The sequence below is a fragment of the Polyodon spathula genome, chromosome 2 (assembly GCF_017654505.1).
Source record: "Polyodon spathula isolate WHYD16114869_AA chromosome 2, ASM1765450v1, whole genome shotgun sequence".
Taxonomy (NCBI): Eukaryota; Metazoa; Chordata; class Actinopteri; order Acipenseriformes; family Polyodontidae; genus Polyodon; species Polyodon spathula.
Window position 1 is genome coordinate 78,702,084 of NC_054535.1, and position 22,234 is coordinate 78,724,317.

Below are 22,234 nucleotides of genomic sequence, written 5' to 3' on the forward strand. Positions count from 1 at the left end.
AACTTGCTGCAGGGAGAGCAGTCTAACTCACCCGTCAACTCCGCGGCCGTGTAGTCTGGCCCTAGGCATCTGGCGCAGGACGAATGTTTGTCCTGCCTGGGGAGCTTTGCCGCACACTGGTCCACTGGTGAAAACCACCGGAGGACCCTGTGGAGCGCACTGACATGGCGCGGGGCGTCGGTGCTGAGCTAGTAGCAATTGGCGTCGGGCGATCGGCGTCGGCGCAGAGGAAGTCTATCGGTGCCGAGGTTGGTGCCGAGCAGTCGGTGTCGAGGGAGACCACTGTCGGTGCCGAGCAGTCGGTGCCAAGTCTATCGAGCTGCAAGGTAGCTGAGGCAGAGTAAATCGGCGCAGAGGACGACGCCGCGAGCTCGCGGGTTCACCCTACAGCACCACAATAGCTCTTATCAACGGTAAAAACTACAGGAGGCAGTGAAGAGAACAATAGCAAATCGCCAATCTCAATCTCTTCAGCAGGAGGTGGGAGGAACTTCCTCCTTACAGCAGGGCCGTGATAGGGCAGCTTTTTTATATATATTGGCGGCCAGAGAGGCTCTTCCAAATCGGTAATGGTTGTCATTCCACTTAAAAGGAAACCATAAATAAGCACATGCCTTTTAACACACCCACATTTGCCAACAACCCCCAAACCAAGTCTTTCATTGTCTGCCTCGATATCATGGTGAGTGGCGTTAGGTTCTGCTCCTGAAGAGACAGGAGTACTGCAGCTGATTGCTTTCTGAGCGCCGGTGTGGAGTTTTTTCTAAACACTAGTGGACAAACGAAGCATAGGTTTCTACGTGGAAGAATAGCAAAAAAAAAAAATCTGAAATTGTTAATCGAGAACTTAATTGGTCAAGAGTTACTCCAGCAAACAAAAATCGTGGATCAGCATGAGATTGTTAAAATCGACATAAACATCTCTCAAAGTAAAGCAGTCCTTTGTGTGTGTGTGTGTGTGTTTTTAAATTTAATTTTATTATAGGTAAGCATAGTGCCACCGCTTATAGTTTTTCTAACGTTATAGCTGTACGCCTAGTCCTTCATCATGACGACAAAGTCCTGTATCATATACTGTACAGGGATTATTATTGCCCAGTTACTGATAATAACTGGAATCGCCTTGGTTGTGACTCAAGTCTTCCAAGCTGTTCTCCACAACCTCGTCAAAAAGGTAAGCCACAAATTAAGGGTGTCTGTAATGCGTGGAATTGCTATTCACTTAAAGATGTTGAAGTTTCTTTACGAAATGCAAGTAGATTTGTAGAGCACCTAGCACTACACGTGCACCGGTGTAATGTAATATTGTGCTTGCTATTCAACTATGCAGTGGAGTTGGTACTAAGAGTACATTTCAACTACAACGAAAAAGTAACCACTAACGGTTGGCGGTCGGCCAGTGTAGATACAGAGAGGGTTTTAAATATAACCAGAGCACACACATGCCGATTGCCAAGGTCATTGATTTGTGTGTTCGCCCTAAAATCGGTATTTTTTAGTTGTCTGATTTGTGCTAGAAACACATGGTTTTTAATTTTAATAACTAGCAAGATGTGTACTTATTTTATCTGTATAAATAAACAAAACCATAAAAATGCAGTTTAACGCTGAACGAGCTGAACAAGTACCTGAAACATAATGGAATATTTTACAAGTTTAGGCATTTATTAATTGTGTTTACATATTTTAACCCATTGTCACATTATACCCAGAACACTGCATTCAATAGCTAGTTTAAAAAGAGCGTCTCAACATTGCCGCATGAAACTGAAGACCATGTAAAGATCTCCTTTAATAAAGGCTGTTGTACTCAGTCCCGTTAGTGGAGGCATTTCACTGCTGAGTCGTGTGCCTGAACTTTATTTATTATTTATTTGTATATATGTGTCGCATAATATTATGTAATTCTCTACACGTAATGACTGCTACAGGGGAAACTAATGCTAAATCTGATAAATCTTGGTCACAATACAAATGTTACATACCCCTATTACGATATAGATGATATAAAGAAAAACCTGATCGCCTAGGCGGCTGTCAATTAACTTTACTGTTTAAAGCATGTTACAAGAATGTAAAGTTTTGTTAGCTTTTAGAATGCATCTCCCTGTGTCCTTTCCTGGGGTTTATATTTGTGAATACCGTTAGTATCGCTGTGAGGTGGTGGTGTATCTGGGATTCACTGCTAAGATAATGCATGCTGTTGGGGAGTGGAGTGTGCTAGTTAATCAGTGGTTTTTTAGCATGAAAAGAGTACATGGTTCAGTGGCTTTCAAGCATGTAGAACGACTTTTCGTTTACCACACTAGGTGAGCATGGAGCTGCGATTGTCCGTACCCAACCGAAGAGATTTGTGAATCTTGGTACTCATTGAGAGACATACAATACACAAGTCTTTGTGTTCTCCAGGTTTGGAATGTGATCATTTAAACAAACATTACGTGCAGTATATGATTGAAGACATATCTAAATAAGATCATCAAAAACTAGAAGCATGCAGAATGTACACAGACACGGGCAGACTAGTCTAATCATGCTGATCCGTTTACACATCGTGCTTCAGCTAGAAAACAAACATTTAAAAGGTAATGACACAGGGTCACTGGAGACCTGTCCACAGAAATCAGTTCATTTCTACCTATTGTATTTTTTTTATAGTTTAATATTTCACAAATATTTGATTTGGATCATTCTTTGTGGCATGTTCCAATATTACATTGCCCCATTTCAGGTGTACTTTTGACTAAAACATGATGAGCTACGTTTTCGAAGAATTTAATGAACTCCTATTTGTTTGTATGGAGAAAATCACTTGTTAATATGACAAAGCTATAACAACACAACACATTGTCTTTCTCATTTGGTAATATTAACATTCGTTTTCTGTTTAAAAAAATAAGTTAAATAAAGAATGGAGTTTTGAAGGGTCAGCTGTGATATGGCAGGCATACCAACTACCATGTCTCCTAGAAGCCCATTCAGTTAATACTGAGTATGTGATGTAAGCAGTAAACTATTTAATTGAGATTATTTCAAACATACAAGATCCCCTTACTCAAACTTTAATTTGACAGATTAAAAGTAGACGAAGTTGCATTAAAAAAAAACAAACAAAAAAAACTTTTATTGCCTGTTTCTACGAAAGAGATACTCAAAAGTTGAACAACTCAGCAAGAATCTGGGCAGGGCTCTGAAAGAAAGCCCATAACCTACAGTTACTTCTCTAACCAAAAGAGAATACTACGCCCATGCAGCTGGCACAAGGGTTCTGGCATATCTGTTATTCATGGTGGTAATGTGGTAATGGCAGGTGTACATAATTATACCCCATCACACCCTTTCTAATCGATGAGAATGCTCCATTGCTGTAGGAAATGGCACGATGCGCTACAGTTTTTGATTTATGTACTGTAGGAAATGGATCTAGTTTAAACTGGACTGAAATGCTTTCACTCAGAACGGCAACCATGGAGACTACCGCAGAAGAGAGCAAAGTAAAAAGCAGAAATCTAAATATGATAGATGATATCATCTATCATATTTAAATGATAATCTAAATATGGCAGCCAGGGGCTTGAATACCAGTTGCTGAAATTACACTAACTGTCTAACTGTAACTCATAACACTTCAGAGCTGTTGCTCCAGAGTGTTCTCTTATTTTCTTTGCTCAGATTGTAAACCAGCCTGTTCAATACCCAGTTCTGCTTTGGCTGTTGCTCAGGCACACGCGTTTGGTGAATGCAGAGGAAGTTATTAGCAGTGGTTTATTCACATGCAGAATTCCTAAACAGCTGGAATGCTCAGTACTGTGTTCATTTTTTTTCTTGTATTTGTGCCACTGTGCTGTTGTATGTCACCCTGTAATAATGCACAAACAAGGGGCATTCTAAAACCCAAGACTGAATGAATGACTAGTGTGAATTTCATGCCCTAAAAATATATATTTTCTCTTGTGTTATTTTTTTTGGTAAAAGGTTCTTGACTTCAAGTTTTATATTAACGGCATAGCTGTGTAGTTTGTGGTTTGCCATTTCAGTTTTGCTAGCTTCTTAAGTTTTTGACAGGCTGTGAGACAGAAATACTGTCCATGTAATACACTTAACCAGTCTGTTTCAAGCAAATCCCTGATATCCCCCCCCCCCTTTTTTTTTTTTTTTTTTTTTTTTTTTTTTTAAAAAAAGCAAATAGTTTTGAAGGAAGGCGCCGATGTTTTTAAATCCTGGCAAAACCCTCCTCCACCAGTGTACATGGAGTACTACTTCTTTAATGTGACAAACGCAGAAGCTGTGATACAAGGTGGGAAGCCGTCTGTTGAAGAGATTGGACCGTACACCTACAGGTAAGCCCACTGCAAGCATACACAAATGAAATGGAATGTTAATGTTAAAATAAATGAACAAAAGGGTATTGTATCGTAATGTGCAGTTTGTAAAGGGGTGGGTCTTTGGTACCTTCATTTACAAACCGTTTTATTAAAAGTACAACCAAAAAGTTGCAAATTAACGGTATACCATCTACTGTATAAGATGTATTTATGAATACCAGACCCCTGACTTGTCTTACTGTAACAGTCCTGACTCCAAGCCCAAACACTAACCTGTGACCTCCAAGCATGCCTATTTAATCCCCATTCCATAATTATTGTGCCAGCTACATAGTAATCTGTTGTGAAAGTATTAACTTAACTGTTCTCTTTACAGTGTTAAAAATAATGTTGGTAACGCTGAACTGATGAAGTGTTTTTCTGCACGTGAGAGTGCAGCGTGACAGCACTGTATGGAAATATCTGTGTCAGCTAAAAAGAAAAACCCCAAACAAACAAAAAACAGTTACAGAAAACTACTTCTTTTTGCTAGCTCAACAAACGATTACGCTGCAAAAAGTGTCAGTACACTCTGTGACTGGGGGGGATTCAAGTACTTTTTAATGTGAGATGTACAGGAGGAGGCTCTGACGCAGTGGTATTAGCAGGTGCCAACTTCTAGCCTTGAGTGAAAGTGAGGGAGATCAGAGAAAAGTAGATAATAGAAACTTTGAATTGAATACTTAACAGTACATAAGAGTGTCTATATACTGTAGTCTATAAACAGGGGATGGCCATGGCCAGTCATCCAGCTGAAAACAAGTTCAAATGCAAGTGCCTTACTCACGTACACGAACAATAGTGTACTGAATACTGTATATCCAGAACAGATTAATAGATTTATTGGATGTTAACCAAACTGGGCATTTGAATGCATGTGAACTGGATTAATCACACAAAGCAGTTCCCAAAACTAACAGAAAAGTCCCAGGACAACAGTGCAGACAGATAGTAATTTAGCCAATCTAAACACACATGTATATAGAAAAAAGTGCAAGGCTAAACTGTTCGTTATTGTATGCCACTACAATAAATTTATTGACCTTCTAGTACAGTTGATGAGATTCAGTCCTGCTAAATATATTGTCAGTTGATCATCTGATTTATCACTGGGTTGAGGCAAAATGTGATTTTTAAATTGGGTGTAACACAGGGATCATTAATCTTAAATGAGTAAATAAAAACACCCTTGAAAGATGATTAAATAACTGTAGGCTGACAAATCACATTTATGGCATCAATAGTTCTAGCAAACCCCTTTGAAAACAACCTCAGTGTTATTATCACAGTTATACTATGAGTGTGGAAGAGGCAAAATCCTCAACGCTCCTCCAGATTAACAAGCCAAGTCCTTTCACATAAAGTAATTTGGTAGCCTTTCAAAAGGCTGCACCTAACTGATTACCTGTGTCGGTGGGATCACCTTTGGCAATATCTGAAAATAGGAATTGTAAAAAAATGGATAAACTGTACCTTACAATAAGGAACCTGTGGCAGCCCTGTCTACCAGTACCTTAAAATGTCACCTTTTTACAGAAGTGAAGTACTTCTCGTGGGCATTACCATACACACAAAGCTCTTATACCAGTTTGCATCCATGCATGCAGTGGTTCATCATTAACCTTATTAATACGATTACTATAGTGCAAACATTTCTAGGAAATATGTTAAAAGAAGTCTACGCAGTAAGTTTATTCATGTAAAAAAGTGCTTTTTAAAGACATTTTATTAGATAGTTCATCATAAATATTACAGTTACTATATATATATATATATATATATATATATATATATATATATATATATATATATATATATATATATATATATATATATATATATAAAAAATAAATTTCCCAGGATCAAGGATTTTTTCAGTAAAGGTCACTGCTTGACATGTATACCTCAGACTTAACTAGTTGTGTTTTTTGTTTTGTTTTTGTTGTTGTTAGAGAGTACAGGTCTAGAGAAAATGTGACCTTCCTTGAAAATGGTACGATGGTATCAGCTTTAAGTCCCAAGACGTTTGTGTTTCTTCGAGATATGTCGTCAGGGGACCCAGAGGTTGACCTGATAACAACCGTCAACATCCCAGCTGTGGTAAGTGCTGTTTAACATAAATTGTTCATTATCTAGTAAGGCTAGCACAAGTCCAATTAGAGAAAGGCTGAGTACACAAGGCAGGACGAGATAAAGGCTGGAAAACAAGTCAGGGGCAGACATTTAGAAAGGTCAGGAGCCTGTTGTAACAGATGTCATTTTGGGTATAATGAACCATGTTAGTGATGAAACCCTTCAAACTGAACATCCTGCCTCACATCATAAAACATGGGTACAGTCTTCATGCCCTTCTTTTGCTATCATACTTCATACAGGGCCTTAAAATGTACTCTGAACGTGGTCTAACGACTGAACTAAAGTAAAGCTTCTTTGAATGGGGAAATAAGAGGCTAGGACTGATGACTTTTCAATCACATGTCCTGTATTTATGGGGGAAAGAAATAAGGATGGAATATGCTCTTTAAACATAGAATAATATTGGAATAACTTGTAATATATTTTCTGTATTATCTAATGAACACATGTAAAACTCCATTGGAAAAACTAAATGGATTGAAAAATAAAAATATTACTGTTCTTTCTGTGGAAATGTCATCCCAGTGGTTGCTACAGTACCAGAAGTGGGGTTGTTGGTGTTTGTCATGGTGCAGACAAAGCCTCTTGTAACCCGCTGCTGTGTTTTAATGCGCTTCTCTTTTTTTCTGGCCCCTGGTCATTCTTTGTGCCTGGGAGTGCCATCTTCTGTTTGTTTAGCTTTTCTTCATTGTCTTGATACAGTAGGTAAGGAAAGCTGGAGAAAGAGACCGATATGTTTTACAAGACGATGGCTCCCCCTTGTCATGTAAAAAAAGCAAACTTATTTGTTAAGATGGAAAAAGTGAAAGAAAAGTGACTTTAACAACATTTAATTTACTAATCAGAATCACCAGTGTTTTGAGCCATCCTGCTTCTTAAGATCACACAATAGGGTTACAATGTTGGTGCGCTTTCCAAATGTACAAATGGAAATGCATACTAAGTGAACTAAAACACATGATGTTCCTTATGACACCTACCCTGTGCTCTGTTTCAAAAGACACACAGGCTTTGTGCGTTGATGAATTGCGCTCACTTTTGAAACCAAGCCCACTATGCGCACGACAGAGGCTGTTTCATTGGATACACGTTCAGTTCAGTGGGTTCAGGTGCTCTGTCAGCTGATCCTGGACCTGCCACCAGCACACTTAATTTATTTGGCTGAGCTCTGCCAGCAGCTGCCACTTCAGCTTTATGTAGAGAAGGTTGAGGTGGCAGACTGACATCACAATTATGTAAGGTTGCTGTGCTGGTATGCCCTCATGTCAGTCTGATGGTACTGGAGACAGAAAAAGCTAGCAGCCACACAACTATACATAAACTATACAAAAAATTGAGTACTCCTGTGTTACGGTGCTGATTTTGTGAGTGGCTACACTAATATGGACAGTCCCTATGTAGTGCAAACATCATGAATATTTAATCATTTTAATAGCCACATTTATTTTAAAGTTAGGAAATTCTCCTGATACTGTATGTGACCTAATGTCTAATGTCTGTATGTATGAAAAAACAGCTTGGATAAGAAAAACATGTTTTAGTTTGTGGTATTAATTGTGCTCCAGTAATGACTTACATTTGACCGCTATCTAGCATTTAGCACTTGAATAGAGCACCTATTTCCCTGGACAACGGACAGGCCTTGTGGAATAAAGAAGCCCCCTAAAATATTGAGACCTCCTCAGTTTATTTATTTATTTTTTTTTTTTTTTTACTGAATTTAAAACATCTGCAGTTACCCTTTATTGAATTGCTATACCAGACAGGAGTGTGGGTGATGTAATTCAGCACCAGCTACAGTGAAAGTTTCTTTCCATTTTTCTTGTTTAATAATACAGGCTGTTATGGAGAAAGTCAAAAGTTCCATAATCTTGAGTTCTATTATTTCATACGGGATGCAGTCCATTGGTGTTAAAATGTTCATGACACATACCATTCATGAGCTTTTGTGGGGCTTCAAAGATCCTCTTCTGACCCGACTTCGTGCGTTCAAACCAGAGGTCGAGGAATACTTTGGGCTCATGTATAAGGTATGTATGCTGTGTAGTCCTGTACAATAATCAGTCGTTAAGTCTATAGGGAATACTGTATTTCATTCATTATAGTTGATTAGAGGATCATTCCAGCTCAAGTAGACCAATGGGGTTACTCCATCTCTTACAGTATGTCAATGACTTGCAACAATTCAGGGATGGAAATACGACTACCATTGCATAGCAGTTTCACCCATTCCAGGTTTTGCTATAAGCTTTATTGGCCACAAAGTATAGGTACTGTAACTAGCTCAGGTGTGTCTTATTAAACTCAAAATAAAACCAGGAATGGATCAAACTGCTATGCAATGGTGGTCTTATTTCCATCCTTGCAATTAATGTTTGTTTTTTTTGTTTGTTTTTTTGCTGGAAAGCCCTTGGAACATGATTTAAATTAATGACATCACCCTTTTACATGAAACAATAGTAATAACATTACTCCAAATAGAAATTACAAAAATCAACAGAAGTATATAAAGGAATAATGTAGTATTTATTCACAAAATTGTTCTAGTTCATACTAGAATTGTTGATTGTATTTTTTGAGTGCCACATTTTCTGCACCCAATTAATATTGTGCTAGCTAGTTTAGTAATTAATGCATAGTTGGCTGAATAAACTGGACTGATGAAGTCTTTAGCCTACAAGTAGCTGGTTCAAAAAATGAAGTCAAGAGAGGTAGAGTGATTTTGATCTGGTGGTTGTTGGTGGGGCTATGATCATATGTTCCGATGCTTTTAGAACATGTTGTACAATCGAAGGTAATGGAGATTTTCTGGTTTGAAAAATGCAGAACCGAAGCCCTTTTGAGAAAACAGGAAACAAATGTTTTTGCTGTCCTTTTGCACGCAGAACAGCCAGCCCTGTGCAGACTGCATGCTAGGACACAGATAGTTGGCAACTATCATGTCCCTTATGAAACATTGATAATGAATTTGATTAGTTTTAGTATTGATGAGACAGACTGTATTGAAATGAATGTGCATTTCTGTAGCTTCCCTGTGATGGGATTACATCATTTTGGTTTATTTTTTCAGAAAAATGCTACCAGTGATGATCAGTTTGTATTCCACACAGGAATACAGGACTACAAAGACTTTGGTAAAATTGTCTCCTGGAACGGTGAAAGGTAACTATTGCAAGGGATATAGGGTCTCAGTGAGGGTGACCAGACGTCCCAGTTTGACCGGGGCCACCCTCTTAAAGTCCTGTTAATTTACTTTAGACGATCAGCAATTGATACTGACTCGAGAATAATATGTTTTATTAGGTTACTATACTAAATTTAAAGTATGCAAAATTATAGACATTAAGAATAAAAACCACAATACACATGGTTGTAATAGTTAAACTGGAAAGGGAAGGTGCAGCAGTCAGAGGTTGTGTTTTTGTAAGCTTAAACAGCAACAGATTTAAAAGCACTGAATTCAAATAAGAAGCATTCTTAAAACATTTTAATCTGCTTCCCTGTTCTGGGCTTTGGAAATCTGGTCATTCAATATCTGTGCCTCTGGGCACCACTATAAATCCAGTCAATTGGTGGACCTTGACCTCAAGGTACATCTGGTTCTTGATTTTAGGATTATAACAGAGTGGCTATTTAAAAAGCTTTTTACATCAAAGTAAAATACCATTCACAGTAATAAGCTTTGGAACTGAGCCCTTCTTTCCTTAATCTTTTCACCTGTTTAGTAAATTCCGATTTTATGAATATAGTGCAGGTGTGACCGTTTATCAGAAAGCCAGAAATATCCTCTCCAAATGTTTGTCTCATTAAATGTCAAAATAACATTAATACCACTTGGAACTGTGACAACCCTAAATAGTACACGTCGGCCTTGGTGACTTTTCCCCCATATTTAGTCAAGCAACGCCCACTCCCACCATACAATGTGTTCTGAAAGTAATTTCACAGCATAAAGATGATTGAAAACCATTTGTCTTCTTTTAAAAAGCTCAACAGTTATCAAAATAAGCCTGTTTAAAGTCTTTTGAAAAATAACTTTCCTAACCTTCACTCCATTTTCTCATTTGAGTCCCTAACAGGATTACATTGTATCAAGCGCTTGGTGAATGCAATATTACATGGTAAAAATAATACCAAGGGTTTTGTGTATTAGTCATGCTGGTTAGTGTGTCATGTTTTGCATACAAACAAAGGGAAATATTGACTTGGAGATACTGTGTCCATTGAGATTGTGGTGATTTTGAGGAAAATGCAATGTAAAAAGATGTGGCAAACCAGAAGTAAAAACTTTGCTTAATCTTGTACCTTAGCAAAATGAAGTGGTGGTCCTCGAATGAAAGCAACATGATCAGTGGCAGTGATGGAAGCTCCTTTCACCCACTGATAGGAAAGAATGAATCACTATCCATCTTTTCACCTGATCTGTGCAGGTACTGTATACAGAAGTTAAAAACTTTGACTTTAGTTTTGGATGAAAACATGCCACTAATGCTAAGTGGTGTCATCGCTGTTGTGTGATGATGATGAGGAGAAGTCCCTGCCAGTTTCCCATCCCCCACCCCGGGAGTGTCAGTGCCAATGTGATGCCCCCTTCGAAGTCCCCAGCAAAGCTTGGCCTCTTTGCACAGCCCAGACGTGAACTAGGTCTGTCCAGCTGTGTGACTCATCCTGCGCTCCCAGTGGCAGTGCTTTAACTGGGTGAGCCACTCAGGGAACTCAGCAGCCACTATTTAATATTAAAAATCCCATAGGGCCATTTGTCATTTTCTATCCATCTATATCTATCTATCTATCTATCTATCTATCTATCTATCTATCTATCTATCTATCTATCTATCTATCTATCTATCTATCTATCTATCTATATATATATATATATATATATATATATATATATATATATATATATATATATATACATACACACACACACACACACACACACACACATATATATATATATATATATATATGTGTGTATATATATATATATATATGTTTGTATAACTGTGCAGAATCTGAACTAAGTATATAAACACATGCTATGTGTGTACATGTCAAAATGGACGATCTCTCACATCACTGTTTGATTGTGATGTGACTTCAATAGAAATCCGACAGTACAGTAGTTTAATATCTATTCTGGAGAACAGATTTTGCAGGAGATTTCCACACCCAACTTCCCTGAAGAAACTGGAGGCTGTAATCACTTAGGAATTGTCAGATAACAGTAGCATACTAAATAAATGACAATTGATGCAGTACATATTTAAATACATTATACACTGAAAAGCTGAAAAAAAGCTAAATGCTGTCTTGCCAAACTATATTGCCAGGAAAGAACTGCCCAAGACCCAGACTGACCCGTGTTTAGCATTGCTATATTTTACTCTACTACTATTAAGCAATCTCTTGGTGGGTGTTGGACTCCAGTTTAAGGACTTAATTCTGCAATGTTGAATGGACAGTGGCAATGTAGTACCAAGGCTTAAATCCAAATAGCCTGTTTCACCTTGGTTAGTCTTGGTTCACTGACAACATTAAAAGTATACACTGGCAGTGGATCTACAATGTTTCTATATTGTATGTACTGGCATGCTTCTGTCTTCTGAATATTGTTTCAGATTACCTTGGCAGTCACAGCAATGAATTTCCTATCCGTTATCATGGAACATCTAAATTTCATCCGCCCAAAAGAGTCTTTATACCAGTTGGAACAGTGATAGCATTCATGGGAATATTTTTTTCCCTTCTTTTAATGCAGTGTTAACTTCAATAGTACTCTTTCACCTGCATTCCATTACAGACACGCACAGCCCTTTCCCCTACTTGCAATGTCTTCTGCAAAAGTAATTACCCCTGTAATTTGATTTTTAGTTGCCAAAATACTACAAGAGCCACCTGTATTTTCAACTTTAGCTTGATGTGTAAACAACACTGATCTTTAGCCTGGTCAAGATACATTTCCTTAAGTCGGGGGCTGTGAATAATGCACACAAATACTACATAGTCCTTGCTGCTTTAAATGTACTGTTTGTTGTTGTCTGTAGTAACTGGATGGTTAATGGTACCATAGCAGAAAACTTTTTTTTTTTTTTAAATAAATATTTATTTAATCTACAGGTCTATATATGTAAACTTTGAAAAGGAGGTGGAAATAAAAGGTATACCTGCCTACCGATTCTCCATCCCATCTGAAGTTCTTGCCAGTCCTGAAATTAACCCTGCCAACACTGGGTTCTGTGTACCAGCAGGAAAATGCCTGGGAACCGGAGTGTTAAAAGTTAGCGTCTGCAGAAAAGGTATTTTTATTCCATTAGTTTGCTTATATTGCATAAGACAATATCTGGTTATAAAATGACATATATTGCAGTGACATACTTCAGCTGACTGGGTGAGTGTTGAACATGTGACGCATTGTCAGGCTTGTTGTTCCTGTTCTTTTTCGGTAGAGACATGCAGCACAGTGAACCTTCACCCACACAACTCCCAGCAGTGACTGCAGCAGAATGTTCCCCTCTGTTCCACTGGCTTCTCAGGAACCCAAAGCCCTGTACATTCCTTTGAGTAGTTATATGGGTTTAAGTGATCTGGACGTTTTTAGAATTGTCCTAATTAGGCCTTTCTATACACAGTATACATAAATATAAAAGTTACCTTTTAGTTTCCATTGGAAGAATACATTTGTTCTTGGGTTGTTGCCTAAAACAGGCGACTCACTGCTTATTTATAATTAAAGTTATTTTACCTACATAGTAACAGCATGCCCAAAATATATTCCCATAATTCAAGTTATTGTGACTAAAAGTGCCATATGTGCTTGCTTTGAGTGTTTGAATTTGTTGGATATTGGTTTACGCTACAATTGCGTCTGCTTATAAAGATAATGTATATATTGAAGCACAGTAAATAACAACCATGACAAATAAACCTCTGCTTCCAGGGACGATTGTTGTCTAAATGTATATTCATGTTGTTTATTTGTAATGTAATTACAAAGAGCTTTTTGTTCAAATATCTTTCAGTAGATTTGTTTTGTACAGCTGCTATTGTGAATCTGATTACATACCTTCTAGAAAGATCTTTCTAAAAATAAGTATGATGTATGTCAAAGTTTACAACTGGACATGCTGTCCTTTTTTGTTTTAAAAAACAAAGTTGGCGTGTTGTTGAAAATAACAAGGTGTGTCAGCTTTATTGTGTCAAAGTGCTCTGGGTAAAAGTTTCCCAATAAACATCATACTTTTGTGTTCAAAAGGTACAATTAATCAAAAATATGCAATTAAATGTCACCTTGTCATGATTCTAGACAAACAAAACAGGATAGTTTCCCCCACTCCACCTTCATGCTCCGTGAAACACGTGTGACTCTTGCTATAATAGATTTCTTCAAAATATATTTAACAGAAAACTGGGATAGGGGTCACATTGTATCTGCCTCCCCAACACACACATAATGCTGAGCTGCCCCTCACTTTGTTTTATAACTTGACATGTGACCTGTTCTCAGGGTAACCTCTTTAACACAAGATTTGTAAGGGATTTTTTATTTTTTTTGGTCTATTTCTTTTACTACAGGAGCACCTGTCGTTGTCTCATTCCCACACTTTTACCAAGCGGATCAGAAATATGTTGATGCAATTGAGGGACTGTCCCCAAACAAAGATGACCACGAAACCTTCCTAGATATTAACCCAGTAAGTGACAAAGGCTTGAGCATACTTCTGTTTGTGGTGGGAGCTGGAGAAGGGAAATCCTGATATTAACTACTTCATAATCTCTCTTTTCTATATGCAGTAAATCCGTCAACCCGCATTCGGCAATAGTGAGAACTGCAGCAGTCAATGGCCGCACAGTCCTATCACAATGTTTAAATGATTGACATTGAAAGTATATTATTCATTATGAAATGTTATATAAATGTTATATAAATAGTGCCATTTGGTGTTCATAAGTGAAGTAGCAAGTGAGTACAGGAGGAACTGGCTAAAATTAACAAGCTACACTTATATGAATGTTGGCTTAATACAAGGGTTACTGTTGTGTTGTGACTAATTCTTTGTATGTTTTACAGCTTACTGGTTTCCCTGTGAGAGCATCCAAGAGAGCCCAGATTAACATTTTAGTGGATCGAATTGTTGGTTTCCCGTAAGTACCACATCGTTTTTATTGATACATCAGGGAAGGGAATATTGCTCCTATTGCATTACAGTTGGGTCCTTTTCAGGTTTTATTGTGAGTTTAATAAATTAAACCTAAAGCTGACAAGCCAAAAAAGCTGATATGCTCATAGTAAACCTGACAAGCTTATTTTGCCTTATGTTACCTTATGTAAGGTCATCTAAAATCTGTGCTAATCAAGTGTGGAAAAACAGCCATGTGTTTTTATTTTTTTTTTTTTTTTTCCTCCTTCCACCAAAATATGTAAATCTTGACCCACATTCCCAGGGCAGGACAATTCTGAAATTGGGCTTTGTTCTGAGCTGGGCTTTTACTAGTAAAAGGATTACATTTAATATGATAAACTTAATGAAAATAGGCAGTGATTTATAAATCAATATATAGTGGAGAAATATTTCATGCAAACAATATTTATGCTTTTTTTTTTAATGAACATTTTTTTTTTTTACTTAGATTAACGTTTCTTTTTTTATGTATTTTAATTTTTTAGAATAACCAAAAATCTGAACCAGACCATATTCCCTGTGATGTTTATAAATGAGGTAAGAACTTGTTTTCAGATAAAATTGCGTACAGTAGATTTTTGTTCATTGTTTTTATTTATTTATTCCAAATATACAGTGGCTCTCAAAAGTACCCCCCCCCCCCCGGACTTTTCCAGATTTTATTGTGTTACGACATGGAATCAAAATGGATTTAATTAGTTTTTGCCACTGATCAACACAAAAAAGTCCATAATGTCAAAGTGAAAAATAAAATCTACAAATTGTTCTAAATTGATTACAAATATAAAACAGAAAATAATTGATTGCATAAGTATTCACCCCTTGTGTTATGACACCTAAATAAGCTCCGGTGCAACCAATTGTCTTTAGAAGTGACATAATTAGTTGAATGGAGTCCACCTGTGTGCAATTAAGGTGTTTCACATGATTTCAGGTTAAATACTCCTGTCTCTGGGAGGTCCCACAGTTGGTTAGTACATTTCCTAACAAAAACTACATCATGAAGACAAAGGAACATTCAAAGCAAATCCCGAATAAAGTTCTTCAAAAGCATCAATCAGGGGTAGGATATAAGAACATTTCCAAGGCATTGAATATCCCCCGGAGCACAGTAAAGTGAATGTGTCTAGAACAGGCCGTCCTCAAAAACGGAGTATCCGGGCGAGAAGGGCACTAGTCAGGGAGGCCACCAAGAAGCCTATGGCAACTCTAAAGGATTTAGAGTCTTCCATGGCTGAGCTGGGAGACACTGTGCATATGGCAACAATAGCCCGGGTGCTTCACAAAACTGGCCTTTATGGGAGAGTGGCAAAAACAAACCCATTGTTGAAAAAACTCACGTAAAATCTTGGCTGCAGTTTGCCAGAAGGCATGTGGGAGACTCTGAGACCAAGAGCTTTTTGGCCTATAAGCACTATGTTTGACGCAAGCCTAACACCGCACATCATCCTGAGAACACCATCCCTATTGTAAAGCATGGTGGTGGCAGCATCATGCTGTGGGGATGCTTCTCTATGTCAGGGCCTGGAAAGCTTGTGAAGATAGAGGGCAAAATGGGTGCAGCAAAGTACAGAGAAATCCTCAAGGAAAACCTGCTGAAGTCTGCAAGAGACCTGGGACTTGGGAGAAGATTCATCTTCCCGCAGGACAATGACCCCAAACATACAGCCAGAGCCACACTTGAGTGGCTTAAAAACAAAAAGGTCAATGTCCTAGAGTGGCCCAGTCAAAGCCCGGACCTCAATCCAATTGAGAATATGTGGAAAGAGTTGAAATTTGCTGTTCACCAAAGGTCCCCATCCAGCTTGACGTAGCTTGAGCAATTTTGCAAAGAAGAATGGGCACAAATTGTAGTGTCAAGATGTGCAAAACTGGTAGAGACTTTCAAAATAGACTCATGGCTGTAACTGCTGCCAAAGGTGCCTCTACCAAATATGACTCAAGGGGGTGAATGCAATCAATTATTTTCTGTTTTGTATTTGTAATTAATTTAGAACAATTTGTAGATTTTACTTTTCACTTTGACATTATGGACTTTTTTTTGATCAGTGGCAAAAACTCCTAATTAAATCCATTTTGATTCCATGTTGTAACACAATAAAATGTGGAAAAGTCCAAGGGGAGTGTATACTTTTGAGAGCCACTGTATTTAAATGTGCAAAATACGCCTGTGGTGGTGGAGGTTGTCTATGAACTTTATCCACAGTTTCGGAATTACAAAAGAGCAGTGAAAAGATAAAGCCTGGCAGATCTGCCACAATGCTTACACACACTTTAATGAAAGCTTAGAAAATAGTGCCACATTTCAATAGTAAACCAAGGTTTTTATAAACCAGTGATGCATGCTCTTTTATAGTGGTGGTAGTTTAATTACCTTATGGTCTTCTTTTAAGTTTTTAATGTGACTTGAACCTTATACTATAAATCCCTAGGCATTAAGCATGTAACAGTTTCATTAATTTCATAAGCTGAAGAAATCCTGTTTTCTGATCCAAAACATTAAGCAGTTGAGTTGACAAACACCTACTGGGAACTTCAGCATGCTAAATTCCAGATTATAATGCACTAATGCAGCCACACTAAATACATTCAAACATGTTTAAGCACCATAAAATAATCTGTTAGTCCTGGTTGAATTTCTTTTTCTATTTTATTGAAGTAATATTTGAAATTCCGTGTTTAGCAGTTTTCACCTGGACTTTAAGAAGCAGGCTGTGTATTACATTTTGGTTCAACAATGTAATTCACTCTATAGATGTTTTTCCAGTGTAGCTGTAAGTGATGCTGATTGTGGTTGCATGTGTTTCAGAGTGTTGTGATTGATGATGCATCTGCCAAAAGAGTGAGGACATTGTTGCTGATTTCAACCATTGTAACCAACTTCCCTTTAATCATTGTCGGGTTGGGAGCACTCCTGCTGGGTGTCCTAATAATCCTACTATGCAGATCCCGAATGCAGAAGGTCAGTGTTGACTAAATATTGACTAGAAAATAAATTGGAGCTTTTGTCGTCCTCTAAACTATCTATATATGAGACACATCATTTGGTTAAAGAAATTGACAAATTGTGAATCAAATGCTGTCGAGGAGATGTATTTTATTAATTTAAGGATCCAGACTTCCTTTAAAAATGTTACATTAATTTGTAATCTCCCTTTTGTGAGTGGACTTCCTGGTTTTCTAAATTGGGAATATGCTAATTACCTTACCTGGAGAGTGGTGTTGCTGATGACAAGTAATTAAGCCAGTTGGTTTAGTCTCAAACCAAAACCCTTTTGAATCGATTTAGAATACAGGAAATTGAATTCAAAGTAGTGGGACCCAGTCAAAGAAGTCAAATATCTTTCCTTTGTTCGCCTGCTGCTTAAAGCTGTTGTAGCTGTCAAAATAATTTCGTACCTGCTGTGCACTTCCATTCACTATTAATGAGTCTCAGATGTGTGGTTTTGAAAGACATGCATGTTATACATGATATCTGGTACTTGCCTCTTAGGAAGTTTTTTTTATTATTTCACTTCCTAGATTGTTTTACCTCAAAGCAGGTTACTGGCTGTAAAGCATGTCAATCAACAGGGAGTGGGTGTTTCTTTCAAAACCACATATTTGGTGGAGGGTTCCTAACTGGCTCACCTGGTAGAAGCACAGCCGTGTGGTGTGCAAGGTGAGTCGTACACTGTAGGTTCGCATTCCTGGCTGTGCAAAGTAGGTCGATCTTCACTGGGGACTCTAAAGGGAATGTCGCATTGGCTTTGGTGTGCCCGTGGGTTAGGGAGGCAAAACTGGCAGAGACTGTTTCGGCTTAGGCCCCCGGTGAGCTCAGAGCTGGCCTTTATCCTCCAGAGGTTGGTAGCTTGCTGATGTCCGCTCTCGAGTTCCTGTTTGTAAAAGAGGAAGCTGGCTGAGTCGTGGGATCGGAGGACGCCCACTGAACCTTCAGTTCTCCTGAGTCTGTGTGGAATTGCTGCGGTGAGGGGAAACATGATTGGGCATTCCAAATTGGGGCAAAAATCAGGGATAAACTAATTGGACACACTAAATAAAATAAATGCAAAATGCACATTTTGAAACAAATAGCAAATGGAATTTCATGACAGGTACTGTAGGCTACAACCACTTTACTGTAAGTCTCCCAATGGATTCCACAGCCATTATATATACTGTGTGTGTATATATATATATATATATATATATATATATATATATATATATATATATATATATATATAGACACACACACAATCTCACTGCAATAGTGATGATCACAGCACAGCAAAAAGTAAGTGTGAATGCACGGAAAATAACGTGAAGCTGTTTTGTCTTGTAAGTAGCTTATGGTTTTTTTTTGTTGTTTTGTTTTTTTAAATAGAAACCCATAGCAAAAGAAGATACTGCCTACACTCAAGTTGGTGAGAAGCCAGAGGAAAGCTGTGAAAACAACTCTTGTGCAAATATTCAGTTAAAGACGTACACAAGCACTTAATACATAAGGACGTCCCAGAGCGAACATTGAAGTAGGGCAAAACGGGGTTGGGTTGGGGAGGGGAGGGAAGGGTACATTGGGTTACTGGTGGGACATCGCCATAATAATTCTAATAATCGAGACATAACTTCTTTCTTTCATGTTTTTTCACACATTGCTGGTATTGACTATCATTTTATCATTACTTTTGAGGCATAAGCAATTAGGAAAGAACACTACCCAGGAACAAAAAAAAATAAATAAAAAAATTGTTACACGGTGTAATGCATAAGATACAGTTTTTTTATTAAAAAAAAAATCTGGCAGAGCTGTAAACAGCGCTCTGCTTCTACTTTCCGTTTTGAATTTCTTCAGTGTTTCTGTGAAAATCGGAAAGAAGGCCAAATATTGTTAATCACGACAAGTGTTATAAATTGTATTTATTATTGTTATTATTTTTTTTGTGTAACTTGCTTTACATCTACGTGGCTAAAATGAGTATAATGTAGGCAGTAAGCTTTTTCAGTTAGTTGTATAATTGTGAAATAATATTGCTGTGATGGACATGCCTGTCTCCTGGTAGATTTCTGAGGCATAGTTCCCAGGGGATTTGCAGATGTCATTTTAGATTAGCTAGTGTAGCCACCTGCTGAAGGAACGAACCCACAACTTTAGAATTCAGAGGTATCTGTAGTAACCATCACAGCTGTATTTCCATGAGCTTCAGTGTGGCACATTTATTAGATTGTGTTTTTTCCATAGATACGGAACAACATTAAGGCATTACTGGGTACGTAAAGTGACTGATTTTTTTTTTTTTTGTGCTCACTCAGATTACTGCTCAAATGTACTCTGAGCTGCTCAGGAGGAGTGGAACTGAGCATGCCGTTGAGTGGGTTCTTTCACTGAGCTGCGCTGAGGTGCTCACTTAATCTGCACACCACGATGTACAGTTATAGCCAGTAATGATGTGGAACTATGTGTAAAGCATCTGGAATATAATTTTTATTAAAATAATCCTGAACCAAAAAAATAAGACATGTACAATGTGCTAAAATTTAAACAAAATATGTATGCATATAATGAGCATAACATAAAAGTATGCATATATTCAGAGACCACACAATGTAAAACATGATGTCCCATACACACTCACGGCAAAAACAACATATATATATAGATATATATATATATATAATATATATATATATATATATATATATATATATATATATATATATATATATATTATATACACACACACACACATACACACTAAGAGCAGAGTAGTTAGAGCCATAATGGTAAGGTGCTGTAGGTTTTTTTATTATGAGTGGTAGGTTTCTGTGAATGTGTGGCCAATTGATTTCAAAGTAAAATGAATGTGATTTTGTTTGTTTGGTTTGGCTGTTTCAGCTAAATACATTGCTTTACAATGCATTTGTGAGATTAAAAATGAAACAGGTGGTTTCTTATTTCTTTCACCTTGTGAAACAGGGGAGTGACTGTCTTTGGTTCTTACACCCAAGACACAGACATACACACACCTCTGATTCATCTCAAGTACTCTCAGGTTAGCTGAGTGCTGACATAGGCAGTGAATATATCTGAGCCAGGGTTTTTAATTCATGATCTTTTGCACTGTGGGCTTTTTCTCCAACCATTATAGCAGGCACACATCTTGTGCTTTCTATAGTCATTCATTTCACTAACCCTTGTACAATAATACCAGTCTCTATATCTGTCTCTCTTCAGACATTTTTGTGGTAAAAATCTAGTTTTATATAACTGAAATTATACTAATGAAAACTTGATAATACAAGAATGGTGGTGTACAACCCAACAGTGTAGGGTTAAAATGTTGACCTTTATTCTACATGAAAAATATATTACTTTTTGTAAACGATGGAAACTTTAAGACCCTCACAGTGACACATATCAAAGCGAGTGATCTTAGTTTTACTAACTGTTACAGATTAAATATGCTTGCAGTATTAACTACAGTTACAAATACAACAAAGGCAGCAAAGCAGGTTAAACTCTTTTATAGCAATTGATACATTTGTAATACTTTTTGTATGAAATGAGGTTTTGTTTTTGAAGTGTTCCAATGTGTTACTATGTAAGATTCGAAGCCATAATACATTTATTAAAAAAAAAGGGGGGGGGGGGGGGGGGGGGGAGTTCTCATCCTGACATATTAAATATGAGGATCATAGCGAGATACTGTATTTCACACACATTAGTCCAGGATTTTTGTATTAATCGTAAATGCTGACAATGACCGCAGCTAGAGGTTGCTAAGCAGCACTTTTGTAGTTGGCACAGTAGAAAAGGGACCTGCTGTGCATGAAAGTGTACTTTGCCTGAAGCAAGCTGGTGCATCACTTTGTTTTGGAATGACAGTGTATTCATTCCTGGTGAGGCATAGTGTTTGTGTGTGTGTGTGTGTGTGTGTGTGTGTGTGTGAGTGAGATTATTTTAACGGATGTACTCAAGCCTCAGACAGGGTCTAGAGCAGGGGTGTCCAATCCTGGTCCTGGATGGCCGGTGTCCCTCCTTGTTTTTGTTCCAACTGTACCCTAAATGACTTAATTGGTCCAATTAAGGACACCCCTGCTCTAGAGCATATGTGGTATTTCTTGAAACTGATGGTGTTTGTCCAGTAGTTCAGGAATTGGTGATTTATTAGGAAATTAGTCATTGTCACCTGTCAGAAAAACACCAGTGTATAGCTTGGCTACCTCCAATTAGGGTCTTTTTACGTTCATTTCTAGTATACATATTTCTTGTTTGTGCAGGATGAGAACTTTCACATGATCATGCATCATTGTTGATGTTTTTTAATCGTAAATGTATGCAAACCCAGCTCTTCCTTTACATTTCAGATTCAGTGCATACTGTATGTGCTGTTGCTGGAAGAGACAATCTTGGAGATTTTAAATGTGGGCAAATGGTTTCGTTTTTGTATAGGATTTTCAAATTTGCGTTACACTGCGTATATTTAAATGTGTGAGTCATATGTGGTGATATCTCAAACAGAAAATAGAAAACATTTATGTTTCAAAAACTGTTTTTGAACAATTGTA

The 22,234-nt window shown here is 37.6% G+C and overlaps 1 protein-coding gene across 2 annotated transcripts; it reads left to right on the top strand.

Annotated features, from left to right (window-relative positions):
• The first annotated feature begins 637 nt into the window (after nt 1-637).
• Nucleotides 638-20,316, top strand: LOC121301445 (lysosome membrane protein 2-like). Of its 2 annotated transcripts, XM_041230845.1 has the most exons (12): nt 638-1,174; nt 4,183-4,340; nt 6,317-6,464; nt 8,339-8,530; nt 9,571-9,662; nt 10,811-10,930; nt 12,624-12,802; nt 14,079-14,197; nt 14,575-14,648; nt 15,172-15,223; nt 17,496-17,648; nt 19,053-20,316. In XM_041230845.1, exons 1-12 carry the CDS (start codon nt 1,049-1,051, stop codon nt 19,164-19,166), a joined length of 1,527 nt encoding a protein of 508 aa, XP_041086779.1. In that variant the 5' UTR covers nt 638-1,048; the 3' UTR covers nt 19,167-20,316. The 2 variants fall into 2 exon arrangements, with proteins under 2 accessions (XP_041086779.1, XP_041086790.1); XM_041230856.1 differs by lacking the exon at nt 8,339-8,530.
• Nucleotides 20,317-22,234: the final 1,918 nt, after the last annotated feature.